Raw genomic sequence first — 18,696 nt, 5'->3', positions numbered from 1 at the left:
GGTGGTGTCAGGACACGTCTATTTGGTAAAGCCGTGCAGGGAGCCGAAGAATGCCGATGGAGGGGGCGGGGACCCTGGAACTGGAGACCACCCCCCTTCCCCGGGGGCCCACTCCAGCCCCAGCGGTGTCTGCTTGCTGACCTTGGAGCTGAGGTCGGCTCAGTCCTTCTGAATAAGCCTCACTCACTCCAACCCAATGCGTGGTTTTAGCTTAAAACAAATCCCGCTTTGTTTGAACAGGGGGCTGTTAGTGGTGTAGATCTGAACACACATCGAAAGATGTTTCCGGTACAGGCGAAGTGGAGAAGCATGCTGCCAAACCCTGTCTGTGATCGGCTCCCCTCCTGCAATCAGCGCCTTGGGGCACGTGCAGAGCGGCTGGGGCGTGTAGAGGGTGGTGCGCGTTTTCAGAGGTTAACTTGGAGGAGGGGGGTTATGGGGAGTTAATGCTCAGTACCCTCCTGAAGTATTTCATTTTTTTAAGCCGTGAGCATGTGTTAAAATCAGAAAAATCCTGCTTTATAGAAGCCAGCTCTGGGGTGATGAGACATATCTTAATTTAAAACCGTTTTGGGTTCATGAAAGATGCTCACAGTGAAAGTTTGGCTAGACCTAGGGAAGGACAGAAAAGACCAAATGGCCTGTAATGCTCCCACCAGAGAAAGTGACCCAGTGCCATTACTAAGGTGTGGCCAGGGAGGGTCCCTTGGGTGGGCTTCTGCCACCTGACACCCAGGGCAGGGGGTCTCATAGTGTGGGGAGTAGCAGAGCTGGCCTGAGGCTGCGGGGGTGGTGTCAGCCCCTCCATTGATGATGTTTGCCTACGTAACTAGTCTGGCTTTCTCTGGATCTCAAATTTAGAGAATCAGTGAAAAAAGCTACTGACTTTGCTTTTGGTGCATAACTCAAAGCCTCCAAATTAGCGTTCTCATTATACTACTGGTAAAGGATGATGGGGTAGCCAGCTCTCCTGGTGCTAGAAATAGCCAAGTGAGGGGAAGGAATCACATTTGAGCTGTGAGTAGAGAAGCTTGTGAAAACCAGAAGGATCTGCTTTGCAGCTGGCTTTGCAGGATGTCCCCAAATGAAGTGGTGTGGCCAAATCTGTGACTTTCAAACTGCTTTCAGGGACAAGGGAGGACTCTGATCTGAAGTCAGGCTTTCCTGCTTATGCCACCTGATAAAGGCCTTCCACTTGATTTTTGGTTTTTGGTTTTTGGTTTTTGGCTGCACCGTGCAGCTTGTGGGATCCTAGTTCCCCAACCAGTGATTGAACCCTGGGCCCATGTCAGTGAAAGCACTGAGCCCTAACCACTGGACCTCCAGGGAATTCCCATTCATATTTGATTTGAAGGAAAGTGGCGGCCATCTGAACCCCTGGATCCACTTCCCAGGTTCCTTATGGCCATACCATCTGAGATGTGGCAGAAGCATGCATGGTTCCCATGGCAACAGTCCTAGAACTAGGCCCTGCCTTGGGTCTCTCAAGGAGCAAAAGCATTTCATCCCCGTGTACCAAACCGGCCTCTGTGCACATTCAGTCTCATGAGCTGAGTTGGTCGGGCCCCTAACAGTGAGTGAGACGCAGCAATGAGGTGGCAACAGAGTGTTTCCAAAGTGGCCTCTGTTGTTTCCATTGCCTAAAACGGTGCACTTTCCTGTTTTCCAACATCTCACCCATGTGTTAAGTGCCACCCACGGTGGAGACTTGGTGTTTCCTAATCTGACCTTGTTACAGATTATTGGCTGCAAAGTTTAGTGATCCAAAGCATGACGCAGGAGTCAGACATAGGCTGATTCCTGGCTCTGAGGCTTAACAGCTGTGGGAACTTTGGCAAATGGCATCTGCAAAGGTTTTCTCACTTGCAAAATGGAGCTCTCTCTCCCTTACTGTTAATGTTGCTTCATGTTTTTTGAGTTTTTTTATTAATTTATTTAAAAAAATTTTATCAGAGTGTAATTGATTTACAATGTTGTGTTAGTTTCAGGTGTACAGCAAAGTGATTCAGTTATACATATACATATATTCATTCTTTTTCAGATTCTTTTCTCATATCGGTTATCACAGAATATTGAGTAGAGTTCCCTGTAATACAGTAGGTCCCTGTTGGTTAGCTATCTTATATATAGTAATGTGTGTATGTTAATCCCAAGCTCCTGATTTATCCCTCCCCTCCACGTTTCTCCTTTGGTAACCATAAGTTTGTCTTTGATATCTGTAAGTCTGTTTCTGTTTTGTAAATAAGTTCATTTGTATCTTTTTTTTTTTTTTTTTTTTTTTTGCGGTACGCAGGCCTCTCACTGCTGTGGCCTCTCCCGTTGTGGAGCACAGGCTCTGGATGCGCAGGCTCAGCGGCCACGGCTCACTGGCCCAGCCTCTCCACAGCACACGGGACCTTCCCAGACCGGGGCATGAACCCACGTCCTCTGCATCGGCAGGCGGACTCTCAACCACTGGGCCACCAGGGAAGCCCTGTATCATTTTTTAAAATTAGATTCCACATATGAGTGATATCGTATGATATTTTCCTTTCTCTGCCTGACTTCACTTAGTATGAAGTGAATTTCTAGGTCCATCCATGTTGCTGCAAATGGTATTATTTCGTGTTTTTTTTAATGACTGAGTAATATTCCATTGTATATATATACCACATCTTCTTTATCCATTCCTCTGTTGATGGACATTTAGGTTGCTTCCATGTCTTGGCTATCGTAAATAGTGTTGCAATGAACTTTGGGGTGCATGTAGCTTTTTAAATTAGTTTTGTCCAGATATATGCCCAGGAGTGGGATTGCTGGTTCATATGGTAGTTCTATTTTTAGTTCTTTAAGGAACCTCCATACTGTTCGCCATAGTGGCTGTATCAATTTACATTCCCACCAACAGCATAGTAGGGTTCCCTTTTCTCCACACCCTCTCTAGCATTTATTGTTTGTAGACTTTTGATGATGGCCATTCTGACTGGTGTGGGGTGATACCTCATAATGTTGCTTCATTTAATCCTAAGTGTCCAATATTCCTGGTATGTAATAAACACATTTTGGCCATTGCTGTCTGAAATAGGCCCATAATACTATCCTGCTCCAAATTTATATTGCCATATGTCTTACCTCTCGGAGATGTAGCATATAGCTCCTTATTTAAACCCAAATCTCGGGTTGCAACTGATCATCCTTTTGACCTTGGCTATTACAGCAACTGGAAAACTCTTTTGCAATGGTGTTTTCAAGGGTGTCATGATGAATAGCAATGATTTACCTGTGGGTCACTGGGTCATAAAAAGCAACTCTTTCTTTCCTGATGGGGCAGGATTGGAGATGACTTTAAAGTAGATGAAGGGATGGGACATGGTTACTCTCTGACCTGAGCCTCCAGGGCTGAGATTGTCCTGCAGCATCATTCTTTCCTCTTCCTGATGTGCTGGCTTCTGGTGTATTGTTGGAGGTCAATCTACCTCCAGCTTGAACTTTTAACCAAATTAATCTAAAGCCTGAGATTGTCTCAAGCCAACTTATACGTGGTGCTTCTCCTGGTAAATACACAGCAATGGAAGGGCTATAGATGTCACCGAGGCTCCTTGACTCTCTGGGGGTTGGGGTGGTGGAGGTGACCAGTGTGACTTTGTTAATGGAATGTTTAGAGCTTCGCAAATGTTCCTGTGACCCATTGTGTGACCCGTTGTGTCACTCTCCACCTCTCCAGATGAGATGTGCTGGGGGGAGGGAGCAACTGGTCAATTCTGGGAAGTAATTTGCATTTCCCACTCTCAGATTTGCACACATTGTCAGCTATTCTTGCCCAGGCTCCTAAAGAAACTAATGCCTAAGAACAAGCAAAGTCACGGCAGTGAAGCCTCAGCTCTGAGGCTCAGCTGACTTGCTCTCCTATCTGTCTGGGGCTGGTGGTGCTTCTTTTTATGGATTTGTCCCTGGCATGGTAGCCGCTGTTAACCGGTAGTGCCTCTGAGGCTGTGCTTCTGTTGTTCTGTCTCAAATTCCCTCCTTTCACCGGTCCCTTGCTGGCTCTTTGTTTTCTTGGACCCTAATACGCAGGTCACCAAGACTCAATTCTTGTTCTGTTCTCAGATAGAGTTCCTCTTCTCTCTCCTTGGCTCTCTCCTCACTTACAGAATTCTCCAAGTTGTCTACACCATCCCACCCAAATTGATATGTCTAAATTAGTCTTTCCTACCAAAATTATTCCCAGCTGTTCTACTCTCAAGAAGAGAGTCTGTTGGTCATCTTTATCCAGTTTTCTCTTTGGTATAATGTAGTCTGGCCCATCCTGTATACTTAGAAACAGACAAATATTCATTGCATGCTTGTAAGAAAGGTTATTCCCTGCTGCCCTGTAGGAAGTCCAAACTTGCCCTGATCTGAATAACCTCCTCTAATGGACGGCTAACTCCCTTTGTGAGCTTATCACTCACCACCCTCTTCTAACAAATATTTGAGTAACTACTTACTACATGCCATGCATTGTGAAGGGGCTGAGGAATCGTAACTAAGACACGCATGGTCTCATTGTCCTTGGGAGTATGGAGGGGAAGATGCACAAACAAGAAAATATTGAGTTGTGGTAAAAGCTATGGAGAAAATGAAACAGACAGATTGGGAAGATACTTAGCTTCTTAGATAGGAAAGAATTGTTGGGTAAAAGTGGGCTGAGGCCAGCTCACGTAGGGTGGGCATCATGGTGAACTTGAGTTTTCTTCTAAGATCAACCAGCCAGTAGAGGGCGGGAAAAAAGTGGGGGACATTACATGGTCAGTTTCTTTTTAAAAGATCACATGGCTTTGTGTAGAGAACAGATTGGGATAAGGCGATGGTAGAAGCAGGGAGTAGAGTTTGGAGGCAGCTGCCATAGTGTGGGTGAAAGATGATGGTGGGCTGGACCAGGGTGGAGGAAGTCCTCTAAAAACTTAGGAGTGGGACATGCTTGAGAGAGTCCTATACTAATGTGCTGGTGGATTGGATATAGGAGAAGAGGACCATCTTCCTGTCATAGCCTGGTTGGGCTCCTCAGCATCCTGTACATAGGCTCTGTACAGAACTCCTTGGACCCAGCCACATGGAAGGGTTCTCTGCTTTCCTTCCAGCCTACCCTAGCCATCAAAAGCCCAGTTCAAGCCAAACTGCCCCTAAAAAGATATCCCTTCCTCCTGTAGCCCAGGGCTGGTCCCCTCTGAGTTCCCACGATGCTCATTGCCTATTGAACTGGCATGTGATGCCTGTGGATGCTGCTCTCTGTTCCACTGTGCGTCCTTTAAGGGCTTACAGCCCGGATGGCTTTAACACAGTAACCACATACTGGGCACTGAAAATCTCTTTGGAACTGTCCTACCTACAGGTGCTTTACTTCTTCTAGTCAATATGCCGACTTTAGAAGCTCCGGAAGAGAGGCTGAGAAAATTTAAGTATCGTGGCAAAGATGCATCTGTGAGTATGAAGCAATACCTTACTCTATCAAGGATGGGCTCAGTAAAAAGCACATGGTTGAAATGCATTAAAAATAGTGGAGAGTAGGCTAGATGGGGTGAACAAGCAAGTATAGCAGAATGTTCATTGTGGGTAAGTGCATGGATGTTCACTGAATAAGCCTTTTAACTTTTCTGTATATCTGAAAATTTCATAGAACTTCAGAGCTTCAGTTTCTTCATCTATAAAACAGGGCTGATACCTACCTCTTAGGACCTGGGTAGCATCATCAAGGGCCTGGTATATAGATGCTTACCTGCAGCTCTGCATGTCAAGGGGGCTTACCAAGGAGCTAAGATGTTGGGAATACAGGTACCAACCAGCATGCCTTGAAGAGAAATAGGACTCAGAAGTGAGAAGTCCAGACTGCTCTCTCTACTGGGATGAGCACGAGGGCTGGGCCAGGGAGGCTGTGCTGTGTGTGAATCTCTCATTCAGCTTCTCTGGTCTCCAAGTTTTCTGTCTAGCTCTGTGTCCTATATCTATGTATCTTGCCTGACATAACAAGTTGGCTACGCCTTGGGAATCTGAAAGGCAGCTGAGGATAAGGAGAGCACAAGGGCATAGCTGCCCAGTTGAACACCATCCAAAGCCAAATCCCTCTTACTTATGCCCTTTCCAACAAGCTTGGCTGTCTGGCTTCCAAGACCACCACAGATTAAAAGAAACCAATTAGAACAAAGAAATCAAACCCTCTATGGGGACAGCAGCAGGAAGGACCAGGAGATGAGAAGGTAGAAGCCAAAGGTACCAAATTCTCTATGGGGAAGGGCCGCTTAGTGATGGGAGCCACAAGACAACTGGCTCCATAGGCCCCCAGTGTGTCCCCGCCTTTCCGGATAACACCCCAATGACCCTATAGTCTTTTCTTTTTTTTTTGTGGCTGCGCCGCACAGCTTGCGGGATCTTAGTTCCCTGACCAGGGATTGATCCCCGGTCCCCAGCAGTGAAAGCGCCAAGTCCTAACCACTGGACCACCAGGGAATTCCCATTGACCCTAGTTTCAAGCAAGGCTCAAATAGCTCCTTTAAGGAACCAGAAGTATCTAATACACACTGACTTCCTTATAATTAATATTTTAAAGTCTTCAACCCCAAACTCATCTATCCATAAAGATTAGATCATTTCCCCAGGATTCTCAATACTGTAAGGTCTGAGTTTTGCCTGATAAAAGAAGAAAAGGGGGGTTTGTTTGTTTTTAGAATTTCTATCTTCCTCAGTCTGGTGTCCAAGTAAAACTCTTGGGATTGGATCAAGGTTTGAATGACCTATAGGCTGATTCCCAACAGTGGAAATGGTCAAGGACATCTGGAGCCGGAGTGCTCCCTTCAGTCCCCTGCCCCACCTGGGTGCCCACAGCTAGAAGGCACAGGCCTGCTTCTCTGGAAGTAATCAGCACCAATGAAGATGTGCTCAGATTCAGGGCAATGGGATGCTTTGTTTAGAGGTCTCTACACCTGAGAATCCTGGCTGGCCAATGGGTGTGCATGGTCTTCCTTCACTTTGGGAGGAAGATTGACGATCTCTCTAGAGGTGGTAGAGGAGGAGAAAGAAGCAGAGGAGGCTAACTGAGCTGACTGTTGACTAGCTGTGTGATCTGAACTCTTCCAGCCTGTTGCATCTGTAAAAGTGAAATTGGATGCTTTGAAGTGTGCTCTAAAGGCTAAACAGGGTGACAACCTGACTTCCCAGCTCTAAGGGCTCCCTTTCTTTTCCTCATTAGATGAGGCGGCAGCAGAGGATAGCAGTCAGCCTGGAGCTCCGGAAAGCTAAGAAGGATGAGCAGTCCTTGAAGAGGAGAAACATCACGGATGTCTCCCCTGACCCTTCTGAGCAACAGACCAAAGGGGTACGTCGGGAACATGGCATTTAGAGCAGTTGGGTATAAAATACATCCTTAGTAAGTTTCTCTGCGTTGAAAATGTTTGAGTCAGAACTTGCAAGCTCTAATGGAGTTCCTTTAAGGAAAGGGGTAGAGAGATGGTGATTAGAACTAAACTGGTGTTTTCAGAAAGCTAAGTGTCATTAGCTTTGTGGCTGTGAGTCTGGGATCTATGTTCTAACGGGGTGGAGAAGATGCTGCATCTCATTGAAAATTCACTTGCTGCCATTCAGCTGGAAAAAGGAAATGAGGGGTCATGGAGGTTCTCCCTCACTGGAGGCACATAGTCACTCGACGTGTCACGTCTTACCTAGGACTTGAATGCTGTCATCTAGCTTCCATTCTCCATCGGCCCCAACCTCACTCAAGGCAAATCCTGGGGTACTTCCAGGCCAGTATTGTTTTGGTGAATCCTTTGCAGAATGCCCTGACTTAGGAGGGTTAGAACTCTGATGGTGTTGTGTCTTCATGTCTTTTATGATCTGTTATGTTAACTATCCATGTGCATCCTTGCATCCTGCTAGGATTAAGCCTCTTAGAGGGCAGAGATTGGTTCAATCTGGGCAAATGGATCCCATGATGTTCTACTGTCCACCAAATGGGATGGCTGTGATCATTCTTTGAATTGCCGTAGGACTCTGAACCCTACTCTACCCAGTTTCATTCGTCTAGAGGAGTCCCTAGGATTCCTGCCACCCAAGGAAGATGAAACTATGAAACAAAACTATGAAAGAGTTTCCTTTTTTATCCTATATTAGCACGTTCCTTTAAAAATTCTAATTCACATACCACAGAATTCACCCTTTTAAAGAATATAATCAGTGGTTTCTAGTATGTTCACAAGGTGGTGAGACCATCACTGCTTACTAATTTCAGAACATACTCATGACCTCAGTAGAAACCCCACACCCATGAAACAGTCACTCCTCACTCCTCCTTCCCCCAGCCTCTGGTGACCATGAATCTACTTTGTCTCTGTGGATTTACCTATTCTGGATATTTCACATAAATGGAATCATATAATACGTAGCTTTTTGTGCCTGGCTTCTTTCCGTCAGCAAAGTGTTTGCAAGGTTCATTGATGTTGTAGCATGTGTCAGTACTTTCCTTTTTGTGGGTGAGTAATATTTCATTATATACCACATTTTGTTTATTCATTCATTAGTTGATGGACATTTGGATTGTTTCCATTTTGGGGGTGTTATAAGTAATGCCACTATGCACTTTTTTTCCCCTCAAAAAATTTATTTTTATTTTTTAGTTTTTTAAATTTTCGGCTGCATTGGGTCTTAGTTGTGGCATGCAGGACCTTCCTTGAGGCATGCAGGATCTTTCGTTGTGACACGCGGGCTCTTTGTTGTGGTGCACAGGCTTCTCTCTAGTTGTGGAGTGTGGGTTTTCTCTCTCTAGTTGTGGCATGCAGGCTCCAGGGCGCATGGGCTCTGTAGTTTGCGGCACACAGGCTCTCTTGTTAAGGTGTGCCAGCTTAGTAGTTGTGGCACATGGGCTTAGTTGCCCGTGGCATGTTGGATCTTAGTTCCCTGACCAGGGATCGAAGCCTCGTTCCCTGCATTCGAAGGTGGATTCTTTACCACTGGACCACCAGGTCCCCGCTATGAACGTTTTATGCACAGGTTTTTGTCTGGACATATTTTCAGTTCTGTCAGGTATACGTAGCAGTTGAATTGCTGGGTCGTATGATAATTCTAAGTTTAACTCTTTGAGGCAGTGCTTGTGGTGAGCTGAATAATGTCCCCCCACCCCCAATATCTCCCTGTCCTAATCCCCAGAACCTGTGAATGTTACCTTATATGACAAAAGGGATTTTGTAGATGTGGTTAGATTAAGGATCTTTCTTTTCTTTTTTTTTTTTTTTTTTGGCTGCATTGGGTCTTTGTTGCTGTGCGTAGGCTTTCTCTAGTTGTGGCAAGCAGGGGCTACTCTTTGTTGTGGTGCGCGGTCTTCTTATGGCAGTGGCTTCTCTTGTTGTGGAGCATGGGCTCTAGGCGCACGGGCTTCAGTAGTTGTGGCACACAGGCTCAGTAGTTGTGGTGCACAGGCTTATTTGCTCCGCAGCATGTAGGATCTTCCCAGACTAGGGCTCGAACCCGTGTCCTCTGCATTGGCAGGCGGATTCTTAACCACTGCACCACCAGGGAAGTCCCCAGATTAAGGATCTTGAGATGTGGAAATTATCCTGGATTATCTGGATGGGCCCAATGTAATCCCATCTGTCCTTATAATAATAAGAAGGATGAAGGACAAGGCAGAGCAAAAGCAGAGATGAGCGTGTAGTGCCTTGAAGATGGGACGGGTCAAAGGCCAAGCAACACAGGAAACCCCACTAGAGGCTGAAAAAGGCAAGAAAATAGACTTTTATCTCAGAGCCTCCAGGAGTAAACAGCTCTGCCAACATCTTGACTTTAGTCCAATGAAACTGATCATGAATTTCTGACCCCTAGAACTGTAGGCTGTAACTTTGTTTTAAGCCACTAAATTTCTGGTAATTTTTTACAGTACAAATAGGAAACAGGCTGCCAAACCTGTTTACAAAACAGCTGCATCACTGTACATTCTTACATCCTTACCAACACTTGTTATTGTCCATTTTTGGATTAGAGCCATTTTATGGGTGTGAAAGGTTGTATTGTTGTAATTTTGATGTTTTCCTAATGACTAATGATGATGAGCAGTTTTTCATGTGCTTACTGGCTATTTGTATATCTCCTTTCTAGAAATGTCTATTCAAACCCTTTGACAATTTTTAAAATCAAGTAGTTTGTCTTTTTTTTTTTTTTGCGGTACACGGGCCTCTCACTGTTGTGGCCTCTCCTGTTGCGGAGCACAGGCTCCGGACGCGCAGGCTCAGCAGCCATGGCTCACGGGCCCAGCCGCTCTGCAGCATGTGGGATCCTCCTGGACCAGGGCACGAACCCGTGTCCCCCACATCGGCAGGCGGACTCTCAACCACTGCGCCACCAGGGAAGCCCAATTTGTCTTTTTATTGAGTTGAAAGAGCTCTTTATATATTCTGAACATTAGACCCTTACCAGTTATGTGATTTGCAAATTTTTTCTCCCATTCTGTGGGCTGTTGTTTTACTTTCTTGATAGACTCTTTGAAACACAAATGTTTTAAATTTTGAAACAGTCCAATTTATCTATATTTTGTCTTTGGTTTGCTTGTGCTTTAGGTATCATATCTAAAAATCCATTGCCTAATCCAAAGTCACCAAGATTTATGCCTATGTTTCCTTCTAAGAGTTTTATAGTTATAGCTCTTATGTTTAGGTCTTTCATCCATTGTGAGTTAATCTTTGTAAGTGGTATGAGTAGGGGTCCAACTTCATTGTTTTACATATAGATGTCCTGTTGTCCCAGCACCATAAAGGCTATTCTTTCTCCATTGAATGGTCTTAACACTCTTGTCAAACATCAGTTGACCATAAATGTGAGAGTTTATTGGTGGACTATGAATTTTCTACCATTGATCTATATGTTTATCCTTATGCCAGCACAACAGACTTGATTACTGTAACTTTGTAGTAGGTTTTGAAATTGGAAAGTGTGGGTCCTCCAATTTTGTTCTTTTTTTCCCCCAAGATTATTTTGGCTCTTTGGGATCCCTTGCATTTCTATATGAATTTTAGAATTGGCTTGTCAATTTTTTCACTAAAGGAAGCTCAGATTTTGATGGAGATTGCATTGATCAGTTTGTGGAGTATTGCTATCTTAACAATGTTAAGTCTTCCAGTTTATGAACATAGGATATTTTTCAATGTACTTGTCTTCTTTAATTTTTAAAAATAGTTTTCAGCATATAAGCATTGTGCTTCTTTTGTTCAATTTACTCCTAAGTATTTTATTATTTTTGATGCTACTGTAAATAAACTTATTTTCTTAATTTCAATTTTGTATTGTTCATTGCCAGTGTACAGAAATACAACTGATCTTTGTATGTTATCCTGAAACCTAGCTGAACCTTGTCTATTAGCTCTAAATTTTGGTGTGTGTGTTCCGTACGATTTTCTATATTCAAGATTATGTCATCTGCACACGGAGAGAGTTTTACTACTTTCTTTCCAATCTAGATGCCTTTAATTTCTTTTTCTTGCTTAATTAACCTGGCTTGAACTTCAATACTGTGTTGAATAAAAGTGGCAAGAGTGGATATCCTATGCTGTTCCTGATCTTAGGGGGGAAGTTTTCATTCATTTACCATTGAGTATGACCCTAGCTGTGAGTTTTTTGTAGATGCCTTTGTTAGATTGAGGAAGTTCCCGTTTATTCCTAGTTTGTGTTGAATGCTTTTCTTTTTTTTTAATCATGAAAGGGTGCTGGATCTTGTCAAATGCTTTTCCTGCATTTGTGGAGATGATCGTGTTTTTTTTTCCCCATATAATCTATTGATATGGTGTGCTACATTGATTTTCATAGGTTGAACCACCCTTGCATTCCTGGGTTAAATCCCAATTGATTATGATGTATAATCCTGTTCATGTGTTGATGTATTTTGTTTTCTAGAATTTGTTGAGGATTTTAAGATATATTCATGAGAGATACTGGTCTGTACTTCTTCTTGTAATGTCTTTGTCCAGTTTGATATTGGGGTAATACTGGACTCATAGAATGAGCTAGAAAGTTCCCTCTTCTATTTTTTGGAAGCATTTGTGAGAGATTGCTGTTATTTCTTCTTAAAATGTTTGTAAAAATTCACCAGTGGAGCCTTTTGTATCTGGGCTTCTCTTTGTGGAATTTTAAAAAAATTAATAATTCAATCTCTTGTTTTAGGTTTATTCAGATTTTCTATTTTTTAGCCACTTTTGGTTTGTGTTTCTAGGAATTTGTCCCTTTCATCTAGATTATTTAATTTGTTTGTATACTTTTTTCATAGCGTCTCTAATCTTGTTTATTTCTGTTAATTTAGTAGTAGTGTTCCCAATTTTATTCCTGGTTTTAGTAACTTGAGTCTCATCTATTTTTCTCTTGGTCAGTCTAGCTAAAGATTTGTCATTTATGTTGCTCTTTTTATTTTATTTTATTTTATTTTTTCCTTTTTGCGTTATGTGGGCCTCTCACTGTTGTGGCCTCTCCCGTTGCGAGCACAGGCTCCGGATGCGCAAGCCCAGCGGCCATGGCTCACGGGCCCAGCCGCTCCGCGGCATATGGGATCCTCCCAGACCGGGGCACGAACCCGTATCCCCTGCATCGGCAGGCGGACTCTCAACCACTGCGCCACCAGGGAGGCCCTATGTTGCTCTTTTGAGCCAACTTTTGGTTTCATTGATTATTTTTTTCCTATTTTTTTCATTCTGTTTCATTTATTTCCACTCTAGTATTTAATATTTCCTTTCTTCTGATATTTTTTGGGTTTAATTTTCTTTCATTTCTAATATTTTAAAGTAGGAAGTTAGGTCATGGATTTGAGAGCTTTCTACTTTTTCAATACTTGCATTTATGGCTACATATTTCCCTCTGCGCTCTGCTTTATTTACATCTCATTGGTTTTGGTATATTGTATGTTTTTTTTCCATTCATCTCAAAGTATTTTCTAAGTTCCCTGGAATTTTCTTCTTTTTATCCATTGCTTATTTAGTTTGGAGTAATACCATTTAAATTTCAATAGTATATAAAACAATACTCCTATATAACTTTATTCCCTCCCTGCTTTTGCTCTCATTATCATCCAAGTTACCTCTTTACACATCATGTGCCCATTAATATAGGTTTATAATTATTGCTTTATGCAGTTGTCTTTTAAGTCAGAAGAAAGACTTACAATAAAAAATACATTTAGGGCTTCCCCGGTGGCACAGTTGTTGAGAGTTCACCTGCCGATGCAGGGGACACAGGTTCGTGCCCCGGTCCAGGAAGATCCCACATGCCATGGAGCAGCTGGGCCCATGAGCCATGGCCACTGAGTCTTTGCGTCCGGAGCCTGTGCTCCGCAAAGGGAGAGGCCACAACATTGAGAGGCCTGTATACCACAAAAAAATAAATAATAAATAAAAAAATAAAACCAGAAAAAAAAAAAAAACATTTATACTGTCTTATTTATTTATTTTTTTATTTAATTTAATTTTATTTTTTTGGCTCCAAGCTGTGTGTTGGGTCAGGTCTGTTCTATGCATTTCCTTATTTTTCTTTTTTCTTTTTTTAAAAAATTTTTAAATTTAATTTTATTTATTTTTTTTATACAGCAGGCTCTTATTAGTCATCCATTTTATCCACATCAGTGTATACATGTCAATCCCCCACTTCATCACACCACCACCCCCCACCCCCCTCTTGGTGTCCATACATTTGTTCTCTACATCTGTGTCTCAATTTCTACCCTGCAAACTGGTTCATCTGTACCATTTTTCTAGGTTCCACATATATGCATTAGTATACGATATTTGTTTTTCTCTTTCTGACTTACTTCACGCTGTATGACACTCTCTAGATCCATCCACGTCTCAACAAATGACCCAGTTTCGTTCCTTTTTATGGCTGAGTAATATTCCATTGTATATATGTACCACATCTTCTTTATCCATTCGTCTGTCGATGGGCATTTAGGTTGCTTCCATGACCTGGCTATTGTAAATAGTGCTGCAATGAACATTGGGGTGTATGTGTCTTTTTGAATTATGGTTTTCTCTGGGTATATGCCCAGTAGTGGGATTGCTAGGTCATATGGTAATTCTATGTTTAGTTTTTTAAGGAACCTCCATACTGTTCTCCATAGTGGCTGTATCACTTTACATTCCCACCAACAGTGCAAGAGGGTTCCTTTTCTCCACACCCTCTCCAGCATTTGTTGTTTGTAGATTTTCTGATGATGGCCATTCTGACTGGTGTGAGGTGATACCTCATTGTAGTTTTGATTTGCATTTCTCTAATGATTAGTGATGTTGAACATTCTTTCATGTGTTTGTTGGTAATCTATATATCTTCTTTGGAGAAATGTCTATTAGGTCTTCTGCCCATTTTTTGATTGGGTTGTTTGTTTTTATGATATTGAGCTACATGAGCTGCTGGTAAATTTTGGAGATTAATCCTTTGTCAGTTGCTTCACTTGCAAATATTTTCTTCCATTCTGAGGGCTGTCTTTTTGTCTTGTTTATGGTTTCCTTTGCTGTGCAAAAGCTTTTAAGTTTCATTAGGTCCCATTTGTTTATTTTTGTTTTTACTTCCATTTCTCTAGGAGGTGGGTCAAAAAGGATCTTGCTGTGATTTATGTCATGGAGTGTTCTGCCTATGTTTTCCTCTAATAGTTTTATAGTGTCTGGCCTTACATTTAGGTCTTTAATCCATTTTGAGTTTATTTTTATTTATTTATTTATTTTTTTTGTACTCTGGCCTCTCACTGTTGTGGCCTCTCCCGTTGCGGAGCACAGGCCCCTGGACACGCAGGCTCAGCGGCCATGGCTCACAGGCCCAGCTGCTCCGCAGCATGTGGGATCTTCCCCGACCAGGGCACGAACCCGTGTCCCCTGCATCGGCAGGTGGACTCTCAACCACTGCGCCACCAGGGAAGCCCTTAAGTTTATTTTTGTGTATGGTGTTAGGGAGTGTTCTAATTTCATTCTTTTACATGTAGCTGTCCAGTTTTCCCAGCACCACTTATTGAAGAGACTGTCTTTTCTCCATTGTATATCATTTCCTCCTTTGTCATAGATTAGTTGACCATAGGTGCATGGGTTTATCTCTGGGCTTTCTATCTTGTTCCATTGATCTATATTTCTGTTTCTGTGCCAGTACCATATTGTCTTGATTATTGTAGCTTTGTTGTATAGTCTGAAGTCAGGGAGTCTGATTCCTCCAGCTCCACTTTTTTCCCTCAAGACTGCTTTGGCTATTCAGGGTCTTTTGTGTCTCCATACAAATTTTAAGATTTTTTGTTCTAGTTCTGTAAAAAATGCCATTGGTAATTTGTTAGGGAGTGCATTGAATCTGTAGATTGCTTTGGGTAGTATAGTCATTTTCACAATATTGATTCTTCCAATCCAAGAACATGGTATATCTCTCCATCTGTTGGTATCATCTTTAATTTCTTTCATCAGTGTCTTCTAGTTTTCTGCATACAGGTCTTTTGTCTCCCTAGGTAGGTTTATTCCTGGGTATTTTATTCTTTTTCTTGCAGTGGTAAATGGGAGTGTTTCCTTAATTTCTCTTTCAGATTTTTCATCATTAGTATACAGGAATGCAAGAGATTTTTGTGCATTAATTTTGTATCCTGCAACTTTACCAACTTGATTAGCTCTAGTAGTTTTCTGGTGGCATCTTTAGGATTCTCTATGTATAGAATCATGTCATCTGCAAATGGTGACAGTTTTACTTCTTTTCCAATTTGTATTCCTTTTATTTCTTTTTCTTCTCTGATTGCAGTGGCTAGGACTTCCAAAACTATGTTGAATAATAGTGGTGAGAGTGAACATACTTGTCTTGTTCCTGATCTTAGAGGAAATGCTTTCAGTTTTTCACCATTCAGAATGATGTTTGCTGTGGGTTTGTCATATATGACCTTTATTATGTTGAGGTAGGTTCCCTCTATGCCAACTTTCTGGAGAGTTTTTATCATAAATGGGTGTTGAATTTTGTCAAAAGCTTTTTCTGCATCTATTGAGATGATCATATGGTTTTTATTCTTCAATTTATTAGTATGGTATATCACATTGATTGATTTGCATATATTGAAGAACCCTTGCATCCCTGGATAAATCCCACTTGATCATGGTGTATGATCCTTTTAATGTGTTGTTGGATTCTGTTTACTAGTATTTTGTTGAGGATTTTTGCGTCTATATTCATCAGTGATATTGGTCTGTAATTTTCTTTTTTTGTAGTATATTTGTCTGGTTTTGGTATCAGGGTGATGGTGGCCTCATAGAATGAGTTTGGGAGTGTTTCTTCCTCTGTAAATTTTTGGAAGTGTTTGAGAAGGGTGGGTGTTAGCTCTTCTCTAAATGTTTGATAGAATTCACTTGTGAAGCCATCTGGTCCTGGACTTTTGTTTGTTGGAAGATTTTTAATCACAGTTTCAATTTCATTACTTGTGATTGGTCTGTTCATTTTCTGTTTCTTCCTGGTTCAGTCTTGGAAGGTTATACCTTTCTAAGAATTTGTCCATTTTTCCAGGTTGTCCATTTTATTGGCATAGAGTTGCTTGTAGTAGTCTCTTAGGATGCTTTGTATTTCTGCAGTGTCTGTTGTAACTTCTCCTTTTTTGTTTCTAATTTTATTGTTTTGAGTCCTCTCCCTCTTTTCTTGATGAGTCTGGCTAATGGTTTATCAATTTTGTTTATCTTCTCAAAGAACCAGCTTTTAGTTTTATTGATCTTTGCTATTGTCTTCTTTGTTTCTATTTCATTTATTTCTGCTCTCATCTTTATGATTTCTTTCCTTCTGCTCACTTTGGGTTTTGTTTGTTCTTCTTTCTCTAGTTCCTTCAGGTGTAAGGTTAGATTGTTTGAGATTTTTCTTGTTTCTTGAGGTAGGCTTGTATAGCTATAAACTTCCCTCTTAGAATTGCTTTTGCTGCATCCCATAGGTTTTGGATCATCATGTTTTCATTGTCATTTGTCTCTAGGTATTTTTTAATTTCCTATTTGATTTATGTACCAGATGAAGGAACAAGATAAAACCCCAGAAAAACAACTAAATGAAGTGGAGATAGGCAACTGTGATCTCTTGATCTCAGTGATCTCTAGGTTATTTAGTAACATATTGTTTAACCTCCATGTGTTTGTGTTTTTTACGTTTTTTTCCTTGTAATTCATTTCTAATCTCATAGCGTTGTGGTCAGAAAAGATGCTTGATATGATTTCAATTTTCTTAAATTTACTGAGGCTTGATTTGTGACCCAAGATGTGATCTATCCTGGAGAATGTTCCATGTGCACTTGAGAAGAAAGTGTAATCTGCTTTTTTTGGATGGAATGTCCTATAAATATCAATTAAATCTATCTGGTCTGTTGTGTCATTTAAAGCTTGTGTTTCCTTATTAATTTTCTGTTTGGATGATCTGTCCATTGGTGTAAGTGAGGTGTTAAAGTCCCCCACTCTTATTGTGTTACTGTCGATTTCCTCTTTTATAACTGTTAGCAGTTGCCTTATGTATTGAGGTGCTCCTATGTTGGGTGCATATATATTTATAATTGTTATATCTTCTTCTTGGATTGATCCATTGATCATTATGTAGTGTCCTTCCTTGTCTCTTTTTTTTTTCTTTGCGGTACGCCGGTCTCTCACTGTTGTGGACTCTCACACTGCACAGCACAGGCTCCGGACACGCAGGCTCAGCGGCCATGGCTCACGGGCCCAGCCGCTCTGCGGCATGTGGGATCTTCCCGGACCAGGGCACGAACCCGTGTCCCCTGCATCGGCAGGCGGACTCTCAACCACTGAGCTACCAGGGAAGCCCCTTCCTTGTCTCTTGTAACATTCTTTATTTTAAAGTCTATTTTATCTGATATGAGTATTGCTACTCCAGCTTTCTTTTGATTTCCATTTGCATGGAATATCTTTTTCCATCCCCTCACTTTCAGTCTGTATGTGTCCCTAGGTCTGAAGTGGGTGTCTTGTAGTCAGCATACATATGGGTCTTCTTTTTGTATCCATTCAGCAAGCCTGTGTCTTTTGGTAGGAGCATTTAATCCGTTCACGTTTAAGTTAATTATCAATATGTTTTTTCCTATTACCATTTTCTTAATTGTTTTGGGGGGTTTTTTTTGTAGGTCCTTTTCTTCTCTTGTTTTTCCCACTTAGAGAAGTTCCTTTAGCATTTGTTGTAGAGCTGGTTTGGTGGTGCTGAATTCTCTTAGCTTTTGCTTGTCTGTAAAGCTTTTGATGTCTCCATTGAATCTGAATGAGATCCTTGCTGGGTAGAGTAATCTTGGTTGTAGGTTCTTCCCTTTCATCACTTTAAGTATATCATTCCACTCCCTTCTGGCTTGTAGAGTTTCTGCTGAGAAATCAGCTGTTAACCTTATGGGAGTTCCCTTGTATGTTATTTGTCATTTTTCCCTTGCTGCTTTCAATAATTTTTCATTGTCTTTAATTTTTGCCAATTTGATTACTATGTGTCTCGGCGTGTTTCTCCTTGGGTTTATCCTGTATGGGTCTCTCTGTGCTTCCTGGACTTGGGTGGCTATTTCCTTTCCCATGTTAGGGAAGTTTTCGACTATAATCTCTTCAGATATTTTCTCGGGTCCTTTCTCTCTCTCTTCTTCTGGGACCCCTATAATGCGAATGTTGTTGCGTTTAGTGTTGTCCCAGAGGTCTCTGAGGCTGTCTTCATTTCTTTTCATTCTTTTTTTCTTTATTTTGTTCCATGGCAGTGAATTCCACCATT

At 41.8% G+C, this 18,696-nt stretch overlaps 1 protein-coding gene across 1 annotated transcript in view; it reads left to right on the top strand.

The window, feature by feature from the left end:
- Positions 1 to 5,373: 5,373 nt before the first annotated feature.
- Positions 5,374 to 18,696, top strand: part of KPNA7 (karyopherin subunit alpha 7) — a 34,331-nt gene continuing 21,008 nt past the window's right edge. The window contains exons 1-2 of the mRNA XM_060078890.1: positions 5,374 to 5,439; positions 7,202 to 7,327. Coding sequence (XP_059934873.1) covers positions 5,374 to 5,439; positions 7,202 to 7,327 — 192 coding nt within the window. The remainder of the gene's footprint in view (positions 5,440 to 7,201; positions 7,328 to 18,696) is intronic.

This window comes from Mesoplodon densirostris, chromosome 16, assembly GCF_025265405.1.
Source record: "Mesoplodon densirostris isolate mMesDen1 chromosome 16, mMesDen1 primary haplotype, whole genome shotgun sequence".
Classification (NCBI taxonomy): domain Eukaryota; kingdom Metazoa; phylum Chordata; class Mammalia; order Artiodactyla; family Ziphiidae; genus Mesoplodon; species Mesoplodon densirostris.
The sequence above is the reverse complement of the archived record's forward strand: the minus strand, read 5'-3'. Positions and strand labels throughout refer to the sequence as shown.